The 22,887-nt window shown below is 31.4% G+C and overlaps 4 protein-coding genes across 5 annotated transcripts; all 4 read left to right on the top strand.

Annotated features, from left to right (window-relative positions):
- Positions 1 to 2,242: 2,242 nt before the first annotated feature.
- LOC118031415 (uncharacterized) lies at positions 2,243 to 3,553 on the top strand. Its single transcript, XM_035035826.2, has 2 exons — positions 2,243 to 2,847; positions 3,325 to 3,553. Exons 1-2 carry the CDS (start codon positions 2,415 to 2,417, stop codon positions 3,378 to 3,380), a joined length of 489 nt encoding a protein of 162 aa, XP_034891717.1. The 5' UTR covers positions 2,243 to 2,414; the 3' UTR covers positions 3,381 to 3,553.
- Positions 3,554 to 8,058: 4,505 nt separating this feature from the next.
- Positions 8,059 to 11,731, top strand: LOC118031501 (small ribosomal subunit protein mS78 (rPPR3a)). Of its 2 annotated transcripts, none has more exons than XM_035035930.2 (3): positions 8,059 to 9,407; positions 10,592 to 10,994; positions 11,353 to 11,731. In XM_035035930.2, the coding sequence occupies exon 1, from the start codon at positions 8,114 to 8,116 to the stop codon at positions 9,284 to 9,286; it is 1,173 nt and encodes a 390-aa protein (XP_034891821.1). In that variant the 5' UTR covers positions 8,059 to 8,113; the 3' UTR covers positions 9,287 to 9,407; positions 10,592 to 10,994; positions 11,353 to 11,731. The 2 variants fall into 2 exon arrangements, with proteins under 2 accessions (XP_034891821.1, XP_034891820.1); XM_035035929.2 differs by having other exon boundaries at positions 11,350 to 11,730.
- LOC118031456 (uncharacterized) lies at positions 10,497 to 11,570 on the top strand. The gene is made up of 4 exons (XM_035035897.1): positions 10,497 to 10,506; positions 10,592 to 10,656; positions 10,774 to 10,994; positions 11,396 to 11,570. The coding sequence occupies exons 1-4, from the start codon at positions 10,497 to 10,499 to the stop codon at positions 11,568 to 11,570; spliced, it is 471 nt and encodes a 156-aa protein (XP_034891788.1).
- A 586-nt stretch (positions 11,732 to 12,317) lies between the features above and the next one.
- Positions 12,318 to 13,463, top strand: LOC118031499 (small ribosomal subunit protein mS78 (rPPR3a)). Its single transcript, XM_035035927.2, has one exon. The coding sequence runs from the start codon at positions 12,318 to 12,320 to the stop codon at positions 13,461 to 13,463; it is 1,146 nt and encodes a 381-aa protein (XP_034891818.1).
- Positions 13,464 to 22,887: the final 9,424 nt, after the last annotated feature.

Genomic DNA, 22,887 nt, shown 5'->3' with positions numbered 1-22,887 from the left:
ATTTCTTAGTCAAGGGTGAAAGTAAAAGAAAGGAGACAGGAATGAAAAGGACATCAAACATGGATTGCTTGCCAAAAATTTAAGAAAAGATACACATTGGTCCTTGAATTTTTAAAATAGCACATGCTTGCTAAGGAAGGCTTGCTTAGGCCTTAATAAAATGGGCTAGGCCACCTTTTCTTTTCTTTTTCTTTTTTTCTAAATTTTTTAATTAAAGCTTCTTTTTATATATTTTTTTTAATTTTTTATTTATATTTAGATTATACGTCTTTTCTTTTTTATTTTATTTTGAGAGCCTTTTTTAAATGATAATTATTTTTTTTGGTTATTCATTTAATTTTTTAGGAGATTTTTTCGGTTCATCTATAATAATATTTTTTTAATCTTTTGTATAGATAAACTTTATTTTTGAAAATAATTTTTTTTATTTAATATTTTTACCATGTGTAATCTTGCATAATATTTTTTTTTCTGTTTTTTTTATTCAATCAATTTAACATGTAAGTCTATTTCTATTATTATTTGTTGAATAAAAAAATTATTTTAAGAAAACAAATTTAGCTACAAACAACCGGGTAAATGTCTCATCTTATAACATTAAGTATCTTGATTTAAACATATCTCTTGATTTTCTCAGTTTTGTTTTTAGTTATTGTTTGTGATTTTTTTATTTATTAACATATGTAGCTCTTACTTTATTTGATTACATATATGCACCGACTTTTTTATTTTCACTTAGAATTTTTTTTAATTACAAAAATATTTTGAAAAAACCTATGTATAAAATTTTTTATTGAAAAAAAAAATCTAACTCATTACAAAACACGGATCAAATATCTAGGTTAGACTACTATGGATCATATTGATAATATATAACCCAATCAAATTCAAACTTTTATAAAACTCACTTGATATAGGTTTTTCTACCACTTATAATATTTCTTTGATATTTTTATGTAAGCTAAAAATTATTATATCTAATAAAAATTTAACAACTTAATGTGTGTATGCATATATATGATAAAAATAATCTTGTCTTATTAAGTAAGAGTGTTTATTTTGCATTTAAAAGTGTTTTTAATTGTTTTAATTTTAAATTATTATTTTTAAGATTTTAAATAGTTTTGATGTGCTGATATTAAAAAATAAAATAAAATAAATATTAGTTTAATACATCTTTAAACAAAAAATATTTACAACAATCTTATATATTTAAAACAATCTTGCCCCGTTTGTTTGTTGGAAAGTAATTTCCTTTTGGAAAGTGAATTCCGGGGAAAGTGAATTCCGAGAAAGTATTTTCTGATATTTGGTAGTGTAATGAAAAATAAGTTGGAAAATACTTTCAAGTGTTTGGTTATGTCATGGAAAATGAGTTGAAAAATAACTTAATTATTAATATTTTATTTTTCTCAAATTTATTAAAATAATGAGAAACAAATCTTACAAATTAAAAAGTTGAATGAGAATAAAATTAAAAAAAAAAAATATAATTTCATAAATTATCTCAAATAAAATAAATAATAATCAAAATAATGGAGATCAAATCTAAAAAATAAAAAAATTGGAAGATGAAGAAATTAAAATAATAATAATTAACATTTCATAATTTATTTCAAATAAAATAAGTAACAATCAAAAGAATGAGGACCAAATTTGATAGATAAAAAACTTTCATTAAAAAATAATAAGGGAAAATCAAATAGCAATTATAAAAATGAGGACCAAAGTTAATATACAAATGAAATTCTAAGGGATGAAATTGAAAAACAAATATTCAAAACAAAATATATATAGCAATCAAAAGTTTGAGGACCAAATTTGATATAATCAGCAAATAATATGGCATTTCTAAATTTTTTACAACTTTCGAAAAGTATTTTCCGCCCAAAATAAAAGAAAAACACTTTCTTGAAAACCAAGCCAAATTTTTCTTTGACTGGAAAGTAGTTTCCGTTGATCGGAAAGTGCTTTCTAGTGACCAACTTTTCTAATGACAAACAAACACAAAAAAGTTTGGAAAATGATTTCTTGAAAATCACTTTCCAGGATACAAACACAGTCTTAAATATTAACTAAAACTCAAGTTATTCTCCAATATCAAACCAAATCATAACAATAATAAAAAAATTAAGGTCATTTAAGTAATTTCTTACAATTGTCATTTATTAGTCCCCTCAAAACTAGGTTTATCAATCAGGGGCAATTTGGACAACAGATTTTTCCAGGGCCTCAATTTGTACTGGTCCTGTGAACCCTTCACTCGCTCATCATCACCTCAAACGCGCACTGCCCCGTAAAACACAAACTGTAACAAAAGTTCTGAAACCTTAAAAACCTCAAACAACATCCATCTATTTATCTGTCTGTGTCTCTGAAACACTGTCCTTCAGGTATAGCCATAACCCTTAACAATGTCTCTGACACAAAAATCTTTCCTCCCTCTCTTTCTCTCGCTTATTTTCCTCCTCTCCACCATCACCACAACCACTTCCACTTTACAAAACCTCCTTCGAAGCCAAGGCTTACCAGGTGGTCTGTTTCCAAACAACGTCAAGTCCTACAATCTCGAGCAAAATGGTCGCTTAGAAGTGCAGTTAGATGGTCCATGCATGACTAAGTATGAGGCAAGAGTGGTCTTTGACAGTGTGGTTAGAGCTAATCTTAGTTATGGTGGACTTATGGGGCTGGAAGGACTTATTCAAGAAGAGCTTTTTCTTTGGTTTCCTGTTAAAGGTTTTTTGGTGAATGATCCATCTTCTGGTTTGATCTTGGTTGATATTGGTCTTGCTCATAAGCAGCTTTCTCGTTCTCTCTTTGAAGTCCCTCCTGTTTGCAAGCCTCGAGGTAATTAGTTGGTTAATTAATTAAACAATTTATCTTTGATTTCTCTTAATGGGTTTTGCTTAATTTATTTTAGTTTTGACTGGATTGATTTTGATTCTGGCGAGATTTGATTTTGAAGAATATTTTCCTTCCATTCTGATGTTTTTGTCTCAATTTTTTTTTATCATGATTTGGTGGCTCGAGGAGAAAGATGAAGAATAGTAAAGAAATAAACAAATTATAACCCTCTAATTCTGGATCATAAAAAATGAGTATACATTTAACTTGATGTAATCAAGCAATTAATTGTTCATTTAATGAGAAAAAAAGAGGAAAAACTTTTATTTTTATACATGGGATTTTTTTTTGGGGGGGAAATGCAGCAACTTTGTTTATTTTGAAGGAATAAAAGAAGAATTTCATTATTTTTCTTCTAAAAAACATTTTTCCAGTTGAATATTGGGAATCAAAATTGAGAAATAATGTGAAATACTGCAGAGGCTGATCTGTTGGAGAATCTTGGAAGGAGGATGGGATTTCAAGCTCAGAGATGAGAGCAATTCAACTCCATCAAATTGAGACAGAAGTTTTCCATTTTTGTTTCTTGTTTTTTGTTATCCTTTTTTTTTTGCCTGTATGGATGTTAATAGAGGGCTGTAAAAACAAAGAAGGAAACTTGGGGGATGAAATTAAGGAATCAAATGACAAACTTTCGGGATTTATAGAATCTTATCTGTTAAATATTTAATTATTACTGGAAAGATATTAAAGGATCGTGTTCATCTGTTATCTTCCTATCTTTTGTTCAATTTGAAAGGAAAGGTTGTTGTCGACTGAAGAGAGGGAAGCCGATTGAATAGGTTAAATTTGGTGCCCTATATACCTAAATGCATTTACTTCTTCGTATGATAAGGAAATCGTGCTTCGTTAATTCAGCCGGATACATAGTCTCTCTCTTTTATTTTTATTTTTTTTTTATTTTCTAGATAGATTTTGATTATTATACCAAAAAAAAAAAAAATGAAATAATGCAGACTAAGAAGACATGTTTTTATGCACCTTTCGTTATGAAAATAAAAATTTTCATTTAAAAAACTTCTTACAAACAAATTCATTTTATATTTAAATTTTTCTAACCAAACACTTATTTATCATTTATTTATCTATTTTTTTCATCATGAAATATTAACTACACGCTCTTAATAAATTTTAAACTATAAAATTAGAGTATGTCTTCTTCATTTATAGATTTCTACTCCATTTTTTTTTTTTTTTATATAATCATTGATTTTATTAAAAACATTGTTATTTAGACAGTAATTATAAAAAAAAAATGAAAAAACTTACATTGAGAAATGAAAATAATAATAATAATAAAAATTAATAAATGTTGGTTTATTTAAAATTTAATGTTATTTATACTGATCAGAAAATCAAAATTTGAAAATAAAAACGAGTGATTATATGATTTCAGCTAATAAAAAAAATAAAATAAAGAATCAAGCTAAAGTAGAAGTTAAGATCCGCAATACTTTCTTGAAAGAAAAGATTATTCTAATATACCTAAATTTGATTTGGAATATGAACGGGAGCAATGAAAATTGAGTTACAATTTGGTGAATTTAAAATAGGCACAAGGTTTTGCCAATTTATGGCAGAAAAGTACGCATGGAGTTATCGAATTTCAACAAATGAAATGATTGTTAAAGGAAAATAAATAATAAATACAATTAATTAATTAGAAGAACAATTGTCCTGGATCCGAGTGTGCTCTTGCTCTTATTTTTTGTGCGATTATCAAGTGTTAACCAGCTTGGTTGAGCTAGAACTTCCAAAACCATTTCACATGCATAGGCTAAATAAATATTTTATGAATGCGAAATATTTTTATATTGAAAGAAATTATATGTAGTCCATAACGTACGGTAGTTGCAGTCTTGTTTTGTATTATATTTTGAACTTAGTGCCTTTGGGGTGTTTTTTTGGATTATTATTGCATTATTGTAGTGGATTTTTGTTCTTGGTTTTTATTGAGGTATTGAGAGTGTGGTTGGGGTATTTTTTTGATTTTAAAATTATTTTTTGACATCAATGCATCAAAATAGTATTAATATAAAAAAAAAAAAAAATTAAATTTTTTTGAAAACACTTTAAAATACAAAAGAAAGAGGGCCATGCTCTCTCCTTACATTCTGTATTCCTCTTCAGTCAAGTCTTTTCCTCACATTTTTATAATATGTTTAATTTGGGATTGAGGTAAGTACTTTTATTTTTTAATTTTTTTAAAAAAACATATTTCTCTTAAAAAATTATTGAATTAATAATATTTTAATCTTTTTGATAATTTTAAAATATTGATGTAAACAATACAAAAAAATTATATAAATATATTTTCAAGCAAAAAATAATAAAAAAAAATTAATTTTTTCAAATAAAAATGTTTTCATACTATTCTTTTAACACATTATGTCAAATAAAAAAAAAATAATCATGTTCGAGCAATAAATAACTTACAATATATAAAAGAAATAAATATCAAGAGGAGATGTATAGAAACTTATATCCAACTCAATCAAAATAACAATATTTTTTTTTATTACAAAAATTATTTTTTAAAATTTCTTAACTGCGACCTTAAACTTATTTTTTCATTAATTAATTTAACTATATAGAATGAACCCTGATGATTGTGCATAAACCGCACTTACTTGTTTCCCTTGCCCTCAATTTGGGTAACTAAACTAATAATTTAATTTCGACATTCATAGAGATCAAATGCAGATTTAATTTTTATTTTCTTATAAATAGAACGAAGTTTTGACAAATAAATTAAAAAAACAAAGTATTTTACAGATAGATTGACAAGTACAACATTCACATTTAAATTTTGATTTAAATTTTCTTGGTGTTGTCTTGAATATTATATGTGATGAAAAATCATCAACCAAAATATGATGATTTGAGTAACTTAGTCCCACAGCTGATCACATTATTAATATTCATGCTTATCCAGCACAATTTCCTTGTCAAATTGATTGTCCAGGTCACAGTATACACTTTGATTGCCAGTACTGCATTATTCCTGTCATTTCCTAGTTAAAAATTGATAAAGAGCGGCTGTGACTAATGAATAATATATATGTATCAATTGTTCGTCTCATTTAACAATAAAATAAAATAAAATAAAATGCTGTAACAACTTGTTATGTGTAGAACATACATCATCATGGTATCAGATTCTCAAAAGTTTCTGGGGAAACTTTAGAGAAAACTGTGATGAAAAGAAACTATACTTCAGTTTTTGCTGAATCTAACTAACCAATAGATACTTCCCGACTTCCAAATCCTTTAAAGATAAAAAATAATTCAGGTAGGAGGGACTTGATTTTGTCCCATGACAAGTTAACTTTAGGTTAAGATTTTTATAAATAAAAACCTTCTTAAATAAAATAGATTTGATAAATATATTAGACAAAAAATATTTGGGTTTGACAATTAACCAAGTCTAAAATAACGTGGGGTTGATAAACATGTTAGATCCAAAAATATTAAACTGAACAATCAACCAAATTCAAAAAAACAAGGGTCTGGAGAATATGCTAAATTCAAAAACTTGGACTTGATAGTTAGTCAAATCCAAATAAACATGAGTTTGACAAACATGTTAGACCCAAAAAAACTTGAACATTACCAAGTTCTAAGGATTATATACATGATCTGAACAATCATTTATAATTTAAGTATTAAAGATATGATAAACTGCTATATTTTTTTATCTACAATAATAATTTATATTAAGGTAATGATTTCCCTGAAATAATAAGTGTATACAATGTCTTTTAAAGGATTTACTATACTTACTATTTTATTAATAATATGTAAAAAATATTTGCTTTTACATGCAATATGTACGGTGATTGTTATCTTTCATGTCATATAATCAACTTTTTACCTAGAATTTAATTTTAAACAACTAGTTAGAGTTTCTAGTTATTACAAAACTAGTTTGAAATTTTTATAATCTATTCAATCTTAATAAATATATTGAAAATAAATAGCGTGTATTATGAGCAATATATGCTTTAGTTGACATGTTTTTTTCCTAGTTATAAACTCACATAATATCAATTATTAAAATAATTTTGAAAAAACTAATTTGAAGAGTAATTGCCATATGATTTTCTTCAAAACAATAAATTCTATGATATTTGAGAGTAGTTAATTAGAATTAGGTACCTCATATTTTACTTTTAATACAAACAAATTAAGAAGGGAAGGAAAAAAGAAGAGAAAATAGAAAAAGTATTCTTAGGTGTACTTAGTGATCTATTTATTTATCATATGTATTTATTTCTTCAAAGTATGCGTAAAAAGCAACTGTTTATTGTTATTCTTGAAGTGCTTTAAAATTTATTTATTTTTAAAATAATATGATTTAATCATGTTTTAGTCTTTATTAGAGAGAAAAAAATTTGATAGATCAACAAGAAGAATTGGTAGAATTACACTAGTTTGGAATTATTATAGTTCACTAAGAAAAGAATATGGTATGTCATCTACTATATGATTATAACTATAGTACACATGACATTTTCTATGGTATTAAGTTTCTTTCTTTATTAATTTTTTTTTTGTGTATTGATTTTCATTCCCAATTGCAGAAACAAGAAAGTAGTTGCTTTATGAGAAAAAAGATAATATCAATGTTTTTTATACAAATTATATGTACCAAAATAATAATAATAATAATAAATAAATAAATAATTGGTAATAATTTATTATTTAGTGGATTTATTTAGTATTTAATTATTTAATATTTATATTTAATTCAGAAGACATTAAAAACTATGTTGGTTAATATAAAAAGATTGGTGTGAGCTCAGTGAAGTTTTTTAAAGGCATTGTTTTTAAAGCAATTGTTTAGAAGTGTGATTATGATTATTTTTTAAAATATTTTTTACATCAAAATATATTAAAATAATTTTTTTTTTATTTTTAAAAATTAATTTTGAAATTAGTGTATTAAAATAATTTAAAACATATAATTTTTTTTTTAATTTTTTATCTAAAACACACAAAATTTTGAATTTTTTTGAAGCCTGTCTTTCCAAACGCTTTTTTAAGCTCAAATTATAGAATCAAGCCAAAGTCCCAAAGGATCAAACGACATGCTTTCAGTGAAAGATGAAGCGACAAGTCGTCTATTTCTTTAAGGGTCAGCCAGAGATACTCTACAAGCTCCCCCCGACTGCACTGTCCGAAAACACCCCCAAAACAAAAGAAAGGGATGTCGTCTCTTTCCCGCCTTCTCCGCCGCGCATTCTCCACCGCTGCTACTGCTGCCACAACCATCACCTCCGACGCAGCCTCTGACACCGCCAAATCACTCTCTTATCTAATCTACAAAGAACGTAACCACAAGAAACTCGTCAAGAAATTCAAAAATGCCTCCGTAAACGAGCACTTTCGCACCAAAGTTGCCATTTACAAAGAAACCATTCGCCGTCTCTCAGTTTCGAGGAAATTTGACTACGTAGAAGAAATTCTAGAGGACCAAAAGCAATATAAGGACATTTCAAAAGAGGGTTTCAATGCTCGTTTGATTTCTCTTTATGGTTCGGTGGGCATGTTCGATCACGCACGCAAGGTGTTTGATGAAATGCGTGAAAGACAATGCGCTCGGACGGTCATGTCTTTTAATGCGCTGTTGGGAGCTTGTCTTAGTTCGAAGAATTTCGATGAAGTAGAAGGTTTGTTTAGAGGGTTATCGAAGGAGATAAATATTGAACCAGATTTGATTTCGTATAATACGGTCATCAAGGCATTCTGCGAGATGGGTTCATTGGATTCGGCAGTTTCGTTGCTGGATGAAATGAAAAAGAAGGGTCTTGAGCCTGATTTGATTACTTTTAATACACTTTTACATGGGTTTTATGCGAATGGAAGGTTTGTTGATGGGGAGAGGATTTGGGACCAAATGAAGGAGAGGAATGTTGAACCAAACATAAGGAGTTATAGTGCCAAGTTGTTTGGAATGGCATCAGAGAAGAGAATGAAAGATGTGGATAGGGTTGTTGAAGAAATGAACAGCAAGGGGATTAAACATGATCCCTTTAGTTACCATGCTTTGATTAGAGGGTTTGTTAATGAAGATGATTTTGACGAAGCTAAGCGTTGGTATGGCGAGATGTTGAAAAATGGGTGTAAACCGCATCGTTTGATTTTCGAGACATTGATTCCTTTTTCTGTTGAGAAGGGTGATTTAGCTTTCGCTTTTAAGCTTTGCATAGATGTTATCCATAGCAAGTTGGTTGTTCAGGAGGTGTTGATACAAAGTGTCGTGGATGCATTGGCTAAGGAGTCAAGGATAGCAGAAGCAAAGGAGCTTGTTGGTCACGGGGAATCAGGTCGTGCCCATTCTTATAAGTTGAAATTGCCAACGCCAACTTGCAATGCATAGACCTCTCTGGTTTCTGTTTTTCGTCGGGTATAGCTGCAGATGTCGAGGAAAGGAGGGTTTTTTGGAGCTAGGAGTTAGAAAACTCACAAACTCGTAGCTTGGTGATGCTTTTTGATCAGTGGTACTCCCCACTACTTTCTTAGTTTGGTCTTTTCTTTTTTCTTTTTTCTAGCTGCAGTCGTAGTCAATCTGTGTCCTCACTTCTGATCTGCATATGCATGCTTCGTTTTCATTTTATGTCTAGTTTGTAACCCTTATGTGTGAAAAGGCTCTCATTTTATAATTAAAGGGATATTACATTTACAAGGAAAAAAGTGATAAAATCAACAAGAAGAACTAGACTCTTTGTCAATTCGGAACTATTATTAGAATTCATTTATGATCGCGTGCCCTCTAATGCATGATTGTGACTGCACTTATTTATAATAAAAAAAACGTTATAGCTTTTTATTTTTTAAAAACATCATTTTTTCATTCATTGTATTAACTTAAGAATTTCTATACATGGTGTTTTAGGTTTCATCCTCAATTTTAGAGAGTAGTTATGTGTAAAAGATACTATCAATGCATTGTGGACTCATTATTGGACTTTTTTTTTGTCACAATTTTTATAAATTAGATATTCAATAATATGAAATTGATTACAAATCATAATAATAATAATAATAATAATAATAATAATAATAATAATAATAGAATGTCCTTGAGATAATTACTAAAAATATTTAAAGATTTGAGGTAAAAACAGGTGTTTACACTGTTCATACAGTAAATCACTTAACCCTTTTTTTTTTCATTTAATTTAATCCTCTTGTAGCTTTATTAGATGAAACTAGTTTTGAAATTATCGTAAAACTATCAAAATTAAAAAAAATAGGACTTGAATGTAAAATTCAAAGAAAATATATGCCTAATTTAAAATTCTTAATAGATTTTATTCTTATCCAAAAATTTATTTTATTTGTTTTTCAGTTTTTAATTTTTTTTTAAAAACCGTCTAAAAATAGCTAGGGAATAAAAAAAATGATCAATTCCTTATAAAAGATTTTTATTTATGAAATAATTATATTATCTTTATATAAAATATAACACTTCAGAAATTTAGTTATGTTATTTTTAATTATTTAGATTAATGTGGGTATTTGAGCTAATTTATGTTTACTTTAACTAATCTCATGAGTCTTGAAATTAACGATTATATAAGTCTCTAATGGCTCGAGGTTTATAAGACTTGAATTAATAATTTCTAAAAAACAAATCTATAATATAACTAGTTAAGCTATACTCCTATAAGTTTTCACGCAGGTCTTGGTGATCCACAAAAAAAAGCAGTATATGATCAATGTGGTGAAGAGGGTTTGAAGGATCAAGTACCACCACCTGCTGCGGGTGGTGCTGGAGCTTCATTCTTTTCTGCAGCAGATGGGCCCACATCATTTAGGTTCAATCCTTGAAATGATGATGACATTTTTGCTGAATTTCTCGAGTTCTCAAGTCCATTTTGTGGGATGAGAGGTGCTAGTTCCCAGGTGGGATGTTTGGTGATGATATCTTTAATTCTTATGGTGAAAGTGGAGGTTCAGTGCATCAAAAGTGCTCCTAGAAAAGCTGCTCCAATTGAGAATAAGCTGCATTGTAGTCTTGAAGAGCTTTACAAAGGAGCTAGCAAGAGAATGAAGATATCCAGGGAGACTTTTGATGCTAGTGGGTGAGTATTAAGAATTTCCTTCTATGTTAATTAACCTTCTCCAAGGGGTTTCTGTTTTTTTTTATATCAAATTGAGCATCAACCTCCCATTTTGATTTTCAATAATCCATTTACTGGGATTTGCTTGTAGATTAATTAAAGGTTTCTTTTTTCTTTTCTTTTTTTTAACAAATTTGAGCATCAACTTCCCATTTGATTTTCAATAATTCATTGCCTAATGGGATTTACAAGGTAGATTAAAGAATCAAATGCATGTTATTTTATGAGATATCACTTGTTGATGTTTTTCTTTCCAACGCTCTAGTTGCTGCTTGCTAGATAATTTCACTAAACTTGTAATTTTCTTGTTTTGCAGCAGCTCTTGCCTGTGGAGGAGATTCTCATCGTTGACATGAACCCAGGTTGAAGAAAGGCGCAGAGATCACCTTCCCTGAGAAAGAGAATGAACAGAAACATGTTATACCAGCAGATCTAGTCTTCGTTATCGATCAAATCTCTCATGGGACCTTGAGATCAATGTCAGAATGTGATGCGCCTACCTTGAGATCTCTTGTTATTTATGGCGTCAGCTTTTGATAGTTTCTGTTTTGGTAATTCTACAATGCCTCCTCCCATAACTTCAGAGGACTGCGTTTCTGTTTTTACGTTAATTTGTTTTAAAAAATTCAAACTTGAAGCAATTACAAGGGAGTTCAAGTTAGTTAAGGACACAAATAACATGTTAATTAACATTAAAAAATTGTGATTTTGAGAAAAATAAAATAATATTTAAATAAATACTAATAATGACTTTTTTGAAGAAAAAAAATTATTCATTATATTAAAAAACAAAATAAATTAATTTTTGGATTAGGCCACATTTCAAATATTAGACAAGATAAAAACTATTATTATCACTACAGTATGTTGTTCATTTTTATTTAATATCTACCATAATCTAAGAAAAATTATTCAGTTCAATACACTTCAAATATTCATCAAACATATTCAGTTCATTTTTAGAAAATCTTTAAATGTTTATGCCACATCGATAAAAGATTAATATAAACAATTTAAGTATAACTAATAAAAAAATTGAAAAGTGTAATATAAAAATAATGTTATGTTATATTTATCAGCAATAGTCTATAATAATAATAATAATAAGAAGAAGAAGAAGAAGACGTGGAAAAGGTTTTTTTAGATGAATATTAAAAAAGGTTAAACGACAAAACATTTAAAAAAGAAAACGACGGGTCGTGTATTTCTTTTTTGGAGCCCCTTAAAACCCTCTGTAAACCTCTACAGCGACCTCTCCAACACCACCACACCCACAAAATAGAGATGTCGTCTCTTTGCCGGCTTCTCCGCCGTACATTATCGACCGCCACCTCTGCCAGCGCCACCGACAGCTCCAAAGCCAAATCTTTCTGTAAAGAAATATATAAAGAACGCAATCTTGAGCAACTCGTCGAGAAATTCAAAATTGCATCTGTAGACGAGGATTTCCGCACAAAACCTTCCGTTTACAAAGAAGCCGTTCGCCGCCTCGCAGGCGCCAGGAAATTTAACTACATAGAAGAAATTTTAGACGACCAGAAGCAATACAAGGATATATCTAAAGAGGGTTTTAATGCTCATTTGATTTCTCTGTATGGTTCAGCGGGCATGTTCGATAATGCACGCAAGGTGTTCGATGAAATGCTTGAGAGAAAATGCGCTCAGACGGTCTTGTCTTTTAATGCTTTGTTGGGGGCTTGCGTTAACTCGAAGAAGTTTGATGAAGCAGAAGGGTTGTTTAAAGGGCTATCCAAGGAGTTAGAGATTGAACCAGATTTGGTTTCGTATAATACAGTCCTTAAGGCTTTTTGCGAGATGGGCTCAATGGATTCGGCTGTTACATTGCTAGATGAGATGGAGAAGAAAGGCTTGGAGCCTGATTTGATTACTTTTAATACGCTTTTACATGGGTTTTATGCGAAAGGAAGGTTTGTTGACGGGGAGAGGATTTGGGAGCAAATGAATGAGAAGAATGTTGAACCAGATGTACGAAGTTATAATGCGAAGTTGCTTGGATTGACATTGGAGAAGAGAATGGAAGATGCGGTTAAGGTTGTTGAAGAAATGAAGAGTGAGGGGATTCAACTTGATACCTTTAGTTACAGCACTTTGATTAGAGGGTTTGTTAATGAGGGGGATTTGAAGAAAGCTAAGCATTGGTATCATGAGATAGGGAGAAGTGGTTGTAAACGGGATAAATTGACTTTGGAGGGCTTGATTCCTTTTGCCCTTCAGAAGGGTGATTTTATGTTTGCTTATGGTATTTGCAAGGATGTTCTCTGTAGCAAGTTGCTTGTTCAAAATGCTCTGATACAAAGTGTGGTGGATGCATTGGCTAAGGAGTCAAGGATTGAAGCAGCAAAGGAGCTTGTGAATCTTGGGGATGCACATCATACTTATTCTTACAAGTTGAATTTGCCTTCTATTTAGCTATGTATTGTCCTTTATGGTTTTGACTTTTTATCCGGTAAAGCTGCAAATGTTTAGAAAATAAGTAGTTTACTAAGCATTTGGAGTTAAATAATTCCAAACATTTTAGCTTGGAGGTGCTTTTCAATAAGTAGTACTCGAGAATTTTCTGTTTGTTTGGTTTTGTATTTGATGGTCGTGGTAGTTAATCTATCTTTTAACTTGTCAATGACATTTGCAAGCTCTGATTTTATTTATATCAATCTTATATTGTTAGATTTGCTAGATTTTGTTTTCATGTTGTTACGCATCATTTCACAGTTGAGTGCCTGTTATGAATGCACCAATGAAGTCCTAAACTATTTCACAATTGAAATTGCTTTGAGATGCAATTTCTTGTATTGTACAGTTCCTCAATCTGTCTGAAAATTCATCTTTCAGCAATGAAGGCTTTGGATGTCTGTCGAATTTGTATATGAGCCCCTCAGTACTCAATCTACATGATTGTTTAATATTTAGTTAAATGTTGTTCTTTATCACTATGTTTGCCACAGATCATGGAGCAGATTTAGATTGTTTACTCACTCGCATTGAGATAATATGATCATCTGTGCATATAATATGTGCTCCAAATATGTTTCAAATGCAGATGTTAACTACTAGTTTAACGAAGTTGGAAGCTTGGTAACTTCAAAGATATTGTTTAGAACTGATAAAGGGGGTCAATATGAGAATGTGGTGTTGGATTTATCTGTTTCTCTGGAAATTCACTGTTCTCAAATCTGAAGTGTTCCAATTTGACTAAACCCCGGAGCAAGAATGTGATTTTATGATTGTTGTTTTAGTTATCAAACGATAACCAGTTTATTGAATAGGTAGAGTTTGTTATGGCAGCCTTGAGAAATACTCGAGCTAAAATCAAACAAAATAAATCCGATGGAAATGTGCATGGACTGGAGTTTCCTCTTTATCCTGTTGGCATGCCTTCATTTCACTTGTTGGAAATTTCATTGTATTACTTCATCGATTACATCTTGAGTTGCTTCTAATTGCACTGGCTGTTTATATTATAATACAAAGTTATATCTTTTTAATTATAAAAATCATCATTTTTCAATAAAGGTATATAATGAATTTATATACTTTGTATTTTTAGTTTATCCCTAAGTTTAAATATTAGTTAGTACATGTAAGATAAAATTAATGTATTTAATAATCATTGTTGTACTTAATTAATTAATTTTTTTTTTTGTCATAGTTTCTGCAAATTAGATATTCATCAAGATGATATTATTATTAAATCTCAAATTAATAATGAAAAAAAAATATGCTAGAGATACTTGATATTTATTGCTGTATTGTGTGTGTGTGTATTACAATCCAAAATAAAAACAATTCTCTAAGTAAAAAAAAATATATGCTAGAGATACTTGATATTTATTGCTGTATGTATGTGTGTGTATATTACAATCCAAAATAAAAACAATTCTCTAAGTAAAGAAATTGAAGTATAAATAATAATAAATTGAAAAATGTAATATATTAAAATTATTTGAAATAATTTATAATTAGAAAAGACAATAATAATAATAAAAAAAAGACATTAAAAATGGTGTTTTTATGAATATTAAAAGAGTTAAACGACAAAGCATTTAAAAAAGAAAACGACGTGTCGTGTATTTTCTTTTTTGGAGCCCATTAAAACCCTCTGTAAACCCCCACAGCGAACTCTCCAGCCACAACCCATAAAATCGGGATGTCGTCTGTTCTCCGCCTTCTCCGCCGTGCATTACCCGCCTCTACCTCTGCCGTGGCTTCCGACACCACCAAAGCCAAATCTTACTGGAAAGAAATCGTTAAAGAACGCAACCTTGAGCATCTCGTTGAGAAATTCAAAAATGCATCTGTAGACGAGGATTTCCGCACAAAAACATTTGTTTACAAAAACGCCATTCACCGTCTTGCAGCCGCCCGGGAATTTAACTACGTAGAAGAGATTTTAGAGGACCAGAAGCAATATAAGGATATATATAAAGAGGGTTTTAACGCTCGTTTGATTTCTCTGTATGGTGTAGCGGGCATGTTCGATAATGCACGCAAGGTGTTCGACGAAATGCTTGAAAGAAAATGTGCTCGGACGGTTCTGTCTTTTAATGCGTTGTTGGGGGCTAGTGTTAATTCGAAGAAGTTTGATGAAGCAGAAGGGTTGTTTAAAGGGTTATCCAAGGAGTTAGAGATTGAACCAGATTTGGTTTCGTATAATACAGTCCTTAAGGCTTTCTGCGTGATGGGCTCCATGGATTCGGCTGCTACATTGCTAGATGAGATGGAGAAGAAAGGCTTGGAGCCTGATTTGATTACTTTTAATACGCTTTTACATGGGTTTTATGCGAAAGGAAGGTTTGTTGACGGGGAGCGGATTTGGGAGCAAATGAAGGAGAAGAATGTTGAACCAGATAAACGGAGTTATAACTTGAAATTGCTTGGATTGACATTGGAGAAGAGAATGGAAGATGCGGTTAAGGTTGTTGAAGAAATGAAGAGTGAGGGGATTCAACTTGACACCTTTAGTTACAGTGCTTTGATTAGAGGGTTTGTTAATGAGGGGGATTTGAAGAAAGCTAAGCATTGGTATCATGAGATAGGGAGAAGTGGTTGTAAACGGGATAAATTGACTTTGGAGGGCTTGATTCCTTTTGCCCTTCAGAAGGGTGATTTTATGTTTGCTTATGGTATTTGCAAGTATGTTCTCTGTAGCAAGTTGCCTGTTCAAAATGCTTTGATACAAAGCGTGGTGGATGCATTGGCTAAGGATTCAAGACTCGAAGAAGCAACGAAGCTTGTTGGTCTCGGGGAATCGTGTCGTGCTCATTCAAGTTGGAATTGCCAAAGCCACCTAGCAATCCAATGACTTCTCTGGTTTCTGTTTTTCACCAGGTATAGCTGCAAATGTCGAGGAAAGGAGGGTTTTGTGGAGCTAGGAGTTAGATAACTCGCAAAATCTTTGTTTGGTAATGCTTTTTGATCTGTGGTGCTCCCCACTTCTTTGTTCGGTATTGTTTTTTAGCTGCAGTGGTATTGCGTCTATGTCCTAAACAGATGATGCGCCTCATGTATTTTATTTGTTCTTCACAAGATAAGCACATAGATTCTTCGCCAACAATTGATTGCTCCTAAGTGTTTCCAACACATTTCTTAGATGACTAAGATGTAATTCTAGTGTTAAGCTATACATTAAGATGTTATCAAAGGAAACCACAACTATGCCTCTCTTGTCTTTTAGTGTTCATGATTAAAACATTTTCCACCACATATGCAAAAATATGATCACGCCTGGATTTTTATTTTGAAATAAGTACCTTGGAAACTAATATATCAACAAAATATGAAGAAGAGAGGTGGAAATTAAATTGATTATTAATACTCTTGTGAAAAGAATATTGAAAGGAATTTATTATGCTGTAATGTCTTTTTTTTTCCATTTTTGGTACTATATTTAATAAAACCAGGCAAAAAAAATATTTTCTTGTAAATATTTTTAACTTGAAAAATATTTTTCTTAAAGATATGGCAGAGAAGAGAGAAAGAGGTGATAAATAAAATGATTGTCAACTGGTCTTAATAATAATAAAAGATAAGGTTATAGAAGAGGAGGAAGTGGTGGTGGTTGTAAGATAATGATGTTGATGAAAGGGATGGTCATGTGATGTTGATCATGTTGATGATGAAAAAAAAGATAATGAAAAAGAAAGAGTAGAAGGGGGTGGTAAGGTAATTATGGACTATAAATATTCATATCTTGACTCAAGCTTGATGGAAGTAAAAAGTTAATATAGCGTCAATTCAGTTTAACTTGGTAAGCATAATGAGTCAATTTATGAGATAATTTATTACTAAGAGAAAACACCTCACTTATTTTCCTCACAAATACCTCACAACTTTGTGGGATTACTTTTCCTCTCTCACTCTCCTCTTCTTCTCTCTTATTTCTCTCTTGTGGTGTAATTAAGGCTTGGATGCACTTTCTATTTATAGGCAAGCATCCATGCCTTTGTCTTCCAAAAGACAAGAGCACCAATTGGTGCTGCAAGAGGCACCGAATTGGTGCCCACTTTATTGACTTAGGCAACACCAATTGGTGCCAGCTAGCTTTACATTCTCCCACTTGAAGACTTTGATGATTTAATCAAGTCTTCACCCTTGATCATTTGTGATTCTTCTATCCTTTTTACACTTGTCATCTTTATGCTGCTTACATTTCAGTTAGGCCATAAGAGGATCTACACCATATATACTTGTCAGTGTTGACTAGTTTGGTCAAAACATCTGCTGGGTTTTTCTTTGTGTGAATCTTCTGAAAATCTACACTTCCATCTTCCACCATTTTGCGTACAAAGTGATATTGAACATCTATCTGTTTTGTTCTTGAATGAAATGCTGGATTCCTTGCAATATGCAAAGCACTCTGACTATCATAATACAAAAGATTTGTGCCCGAGCTCCTCTATAAGTTTTTTCATCCATATTGCTTTTTTACAAGCTTTTGTAGCTACCATGTACCCAGCTTCCGTTGTGGATAAAGCTATAACAATCTGAAGTTTAAAGACCCAGCTCACAGCTCCTCCTGCAATTATAAACACATAGCTTGTAGTGAATTTTCTTTTCTCAAGGTCATCAGCAAAATATGAGTTAACATAACCTTTGACAGTAAATTCTGATCCTCCATAACATAATACAACATTTGAGGTATCCTTGATGTATCTTAAGGTCCTCTTAATAGTATTCCAATGCTCTTTACCAGGATTTGCCATGTATCGACTAACTGCTCCCACAGCTTGTGCAATGTTGGTCTTTTACATATCATGGCAAACATTAAACTTTCCACTGCTGATGCATACGGTACTCGAGACATCTCCATCCTCTATGCTTCATTGCTAAGAGACATACTTGAGGATAATTTGAAGTTAATAGAAAGTGGGGTGGAAATTGGCTTACAATCTTGCATGTTGAAGCATCACAAGATTTTCTTCAAATAATTCTTCTAAGAAAGCCAAATCTTCCTCTTACTTCTGTCTTGGTGAATTTGCATCCTTAGAATCTTGTTTGTCGATCCCAAGTTCTTCATATCAAACTCCTTAGCCAAATGTGCCTTTAATTCTTGGACTCGATCGTTATTGGGGCCTATTACCAATATGTCATCCACGTATAACAACAGAATAATGAATTCATCATCTTCTTCAAACCTCTTGTAATACGTACAATGGTCTGAATTGAGTCTGTTATACCCAAGGCTAATTATAAAGGAATAAAATCTCTTGTACCAACACCTCGGCGGCTGTTTGAGATCGTATAGAGATTTGTTTAACTTGCAAACCAAGTTCTCTTTGCCTGTTTCAGCAAAACCCTCTAGTTAGAGCATATAAATTTCTTCTTCAAGTTCTCCATGAAGAAATGCAGTTTTTACATCTAACTACTCTAAGTGAAGATCAAATATAGCACATATTGCCAAGATTACTCTGATTGTAGTAAGTCGTACCACCAGAGAAAATATTTAATTGAAGTTTATTCCTTCTTTTTGAGCATATCCTTTCACCACCAATCTTGCACGATACTGCTCCACTTGATCATTGCCATCATGCTTTAGCTTGTAAACGCATTTGTTGCTAATGGCCTTTCTTCCTTGTGGTAGCAGAACAAGATCCCAAGTGTTATTCTTGTGTAGAGCTTCAATCTCCTCTTGTATTGCTGTCATCCATATGGATACATCTATGCCTTTTATAACCTCATGGAAAGTTGATGGCTCTCCATCCTTTGTTAGAAGACAGTATGCAATGTTGCTCTCAGTAACATATTTTGAGTGCCAAACCAATGGTCTTCTTTCACGAGTTGATCATCGAACTTCAAGAGTTTCAATATCTAATTGTTCTTGTTCTTCATGCTTTGATGCAGCTTCAGAAGAAGTATGATTCTGAGTATTTTCCATCTAGATTGTTGTAGTCTCCTTTAAAATGCTATTATGTTATTCTATTTGTATTTTATCTTATGCAAATATGACATCTTTGCTAATGACTACCTTGTGGGCAGTGGGATCCCACAAGCGATACCCCTTTACTTCATTAGCATATCCCAAGAATACATATTTTTTGGATTTTGAATCCAGCTTGTTGACTTCTTGAGTATTGTACATCATGTACACAAGACTTCAAAATATATAAAATTGAGAATAATCAGCTGGGTTTCCAGTCCACATCTCCATTGATGTCTTTAGCTCAATTGTAGTTGATGGAGATCGATTTATCACATAACAGGCGTTATTAACTACTTCTGCCCAGAATGGCTTTCATAGACCTACAACCTTCAACATTGCTCTTGTTTTTTTCAATAGAGTTCTGTTCATCTGCTCTGCCACTCCATTTTGTTGTGGAGTGTATGCTGTTATGAACTGCTTTTTGATACCTTTATATTGATAGAAGTTGTTGCTACCCAATTTTCGACCCATGTTTTGATAAATTTTCAGAAAAATCCAAAAATAGAGAAAAACAACGAAAATCCAAAAAAAATATGTTTTTTAATATATTTTTGTCATTGTAGCATTTTTAGCACCGTTTTAAAAGAATTTAATTTTTCAAAGATTTTAGGAACGCGTTTGACTTTTAACGTGTTATTTTTAAAATCATTGATTTTCCTCATTGAGTCGATGTTGATATTGTTGTTTTAAAAAAAAACAAAAAAATAAGAAAAAATCAAAATTTTTTTTAAAAAAAGTTGAGGGACTAATTTTGAGGCCCAAGCAACATTTTGCCTATAAATAGTAGCCTTCAACACACACAAAAAAGGGGGAGCAATTTTGAAAGAAAAAAATACAAAAAAAAGGGGTAAACCTAACCCTAAAATCCATCTATACCCAAAACACAGTCGGACCCCCCTAGTGGCTTTCATTTTCTCTCACCACAGACCCATTCTCCCCGGCCATCTCTCTTCCCATTCTTCTCCCTCACCAGACACAACAGTCGGCTAAGACAACCCCTCAACCAAACACCACCTAAACCAACGTCATCCTTCCCTTTTTTGCCGTGCCAAGGACAAACCAGAGACCTCCCCCTTGCCCCTCCAACTTCTGTTCCCCTTTTCTTCTTCCCCGATTCCACTCTTATAGACCCAACAACTTCTAGCCACTCTTCAATCGGCCACAAACCCACTGTCGCCCTCTCAGCCACCGTGAACAGCCGCCTCCAGCATTTCCTTCCCACAACAGCCGATCACCACACCAACACCCATCGATCTATCCATTCCTCCACTTCAACACTGCCAACAACCTCTCCCATCTCCACAGCAGCTCCATCAAATACAAGCTGCAGCAGTAAAGCCAATTAAAGTCGATGATCAGACCACTTCGTTCTCTTCCATCTCCGCCGAACCGGACACCAGCAGCTGCCCAGCGATCGACAGAAACCCATTCGCCAGCCGGCCTCCTAAACAGAGAAGAAGGCGAAACTAAAAGAAAAGTAGATCCAAAATGGAGAAGAAAAAAAAAACAGATCCATGACCAAGAACAACAACTAAAACCAACTGGATTGCGTCTTTTTCTTCTTTGCAGGTGATGTTGCTCCTCACTACCAGTGTAAGAGGGAAGAGGAGACGAAGTCGAGTCGGATCCACCAGTTGTTTGGGTTTGTCTGTGGCGGTGGTGCATGAGGTCCAAGCGCCGCCACTATTCTGGCAACTCCAGAAATCCATTTGACACTGTTCCGAATTGTTTTGGATTATTTTGTAATTTTTAAATTGTTTAATGTAATGTTTGTTTAATTTTGAGTTTTTATAATTTGTACTTTGTAAATGTGGATGTAGAAGAAAAAGAAAAGAAAAGAAAAGAAAAGAAAAACAAAAAAATATATAGTAAAAGTGAGTTTGTGTGTTTGGATTTTTATTTATTTATTTATTTATGGAATTTTTTTATTATAAAATCGCAAAGATTAAAGAAGAATTTAATATTTTGATTTGCTCACGGTCAATAATTATTAACTTATACGTAAGTTGTATTTCTAATATCCGATGAAAAGACAATTATTAAAACTTCTTTAACACATCAAAGCCACGAAGTAGCTTACCTCAGGTAGGGTGCGTTAGGGGTGCTAATATCTTCCCTAACCACAACCAGTCCCCTACACGCGAATCTCTGACAAGACCAATATACCCGAGTTTCCTAGTAGCCAAATCAACAAAACAAATGAAAAATCAATAAAGAACCAAATCAACAAAACAAATGAAAAATCGCCATCGGACGCCACGCGGATTTTGATGTGCGACAATAACCAAAAAAATTAAAAAAAAATAAGAGATGAATGTAAATTAAGATATTTATTGAAACAAAATGAGCTATTTACCTCATTATATTTACTGAACTTGTTTATTTAAATCAATAAAAGATAAATCTACACATTAAAAAACTCATAACCTAAAATATAATTACAAATGAGATTGAGGGAGTAAACTCACGCTCTTAAAACATGTTTGGTAAATTGCTGATGATATTTACCAAACAAATGAGACTGATGAGATTGATGGTGTATAGAATTTAAAATTTAATTTAATTTTTTTTTAAATAATATTAATTTGATTGATTCAAATAAACTTGAATTGATCAATCCAACTCATGAATTAAGTTTGGATTAAGGTATAAGTGTTTAGAAGTGTGGTGAGCAGTTGTTTTTCAAAATGCTTTTCACTTAAAAGTATATCAAAATAATATTTTTATATTAAAAAATATTTTTTGATATCAGGATATTCTATATTAGTTATATAATTACTAAATCACTAAAGTTAAAAAAAAAATTCAATTATTTAAAATAATGGGTGTAGATCCACACTAGTGGAAAATTGACTGAGAGGAAACCCTCTTGAAAACACTAAAAATCCCATCAACCTTGAAATATTATAGTTGTTTTTTTAAAACTAAAAAATCATAGAATAAAAGTATATTTATTTTTGTGTTTTAAAAATATTTTGAAAAACATTTATTTTATTTTATTGCTTTAAATTAATATATATTTTAGTATTTTCATATTATTTTGATATATTGATGATAGAAGTAAATTTTAAAAAATAAAAAATATATATATTATTTTAAAATATTTTCAAATAAAAAATATTTTAAAAAATTACCACTATTAAACAATCATGTTACTCCATTTAATAATGGGGCATACTTTTTGTTCCCTTCCAATTTGCTTCAACTTTCCTCCATTCGAAGCCTATTTGCGAGGAATAATTCCTACAAGGAGCTTGGCTAGCTGTTGCCACACCTGCTACTTCCCTCAGGTTTCTTTATTGGTATGAAAATGAAACCTTCACAGACACCTTACAATGCCACTAACGGTTCAGAATCCTATGTAAGATCAGGCAGACTGAAGATCAGTACTTTTCTCGTGACAGAGACTAGCTTAAA

Source organism: Populus alba, chromosome 11 (genome assembly GCF_005239225.2).
Source record: "Populus alba chromosome 11, ASM523922v2, whole genome shotgun sequence".
NCBI lineage: Eukaryota > Viridiplantae > Streptophyta > Magnoliopsida > Malpighiales > Salicaceae > Populus > Populus alba.
This window is presented reverse-complemented; position numbering and strand designations above follow the sequence as displayed.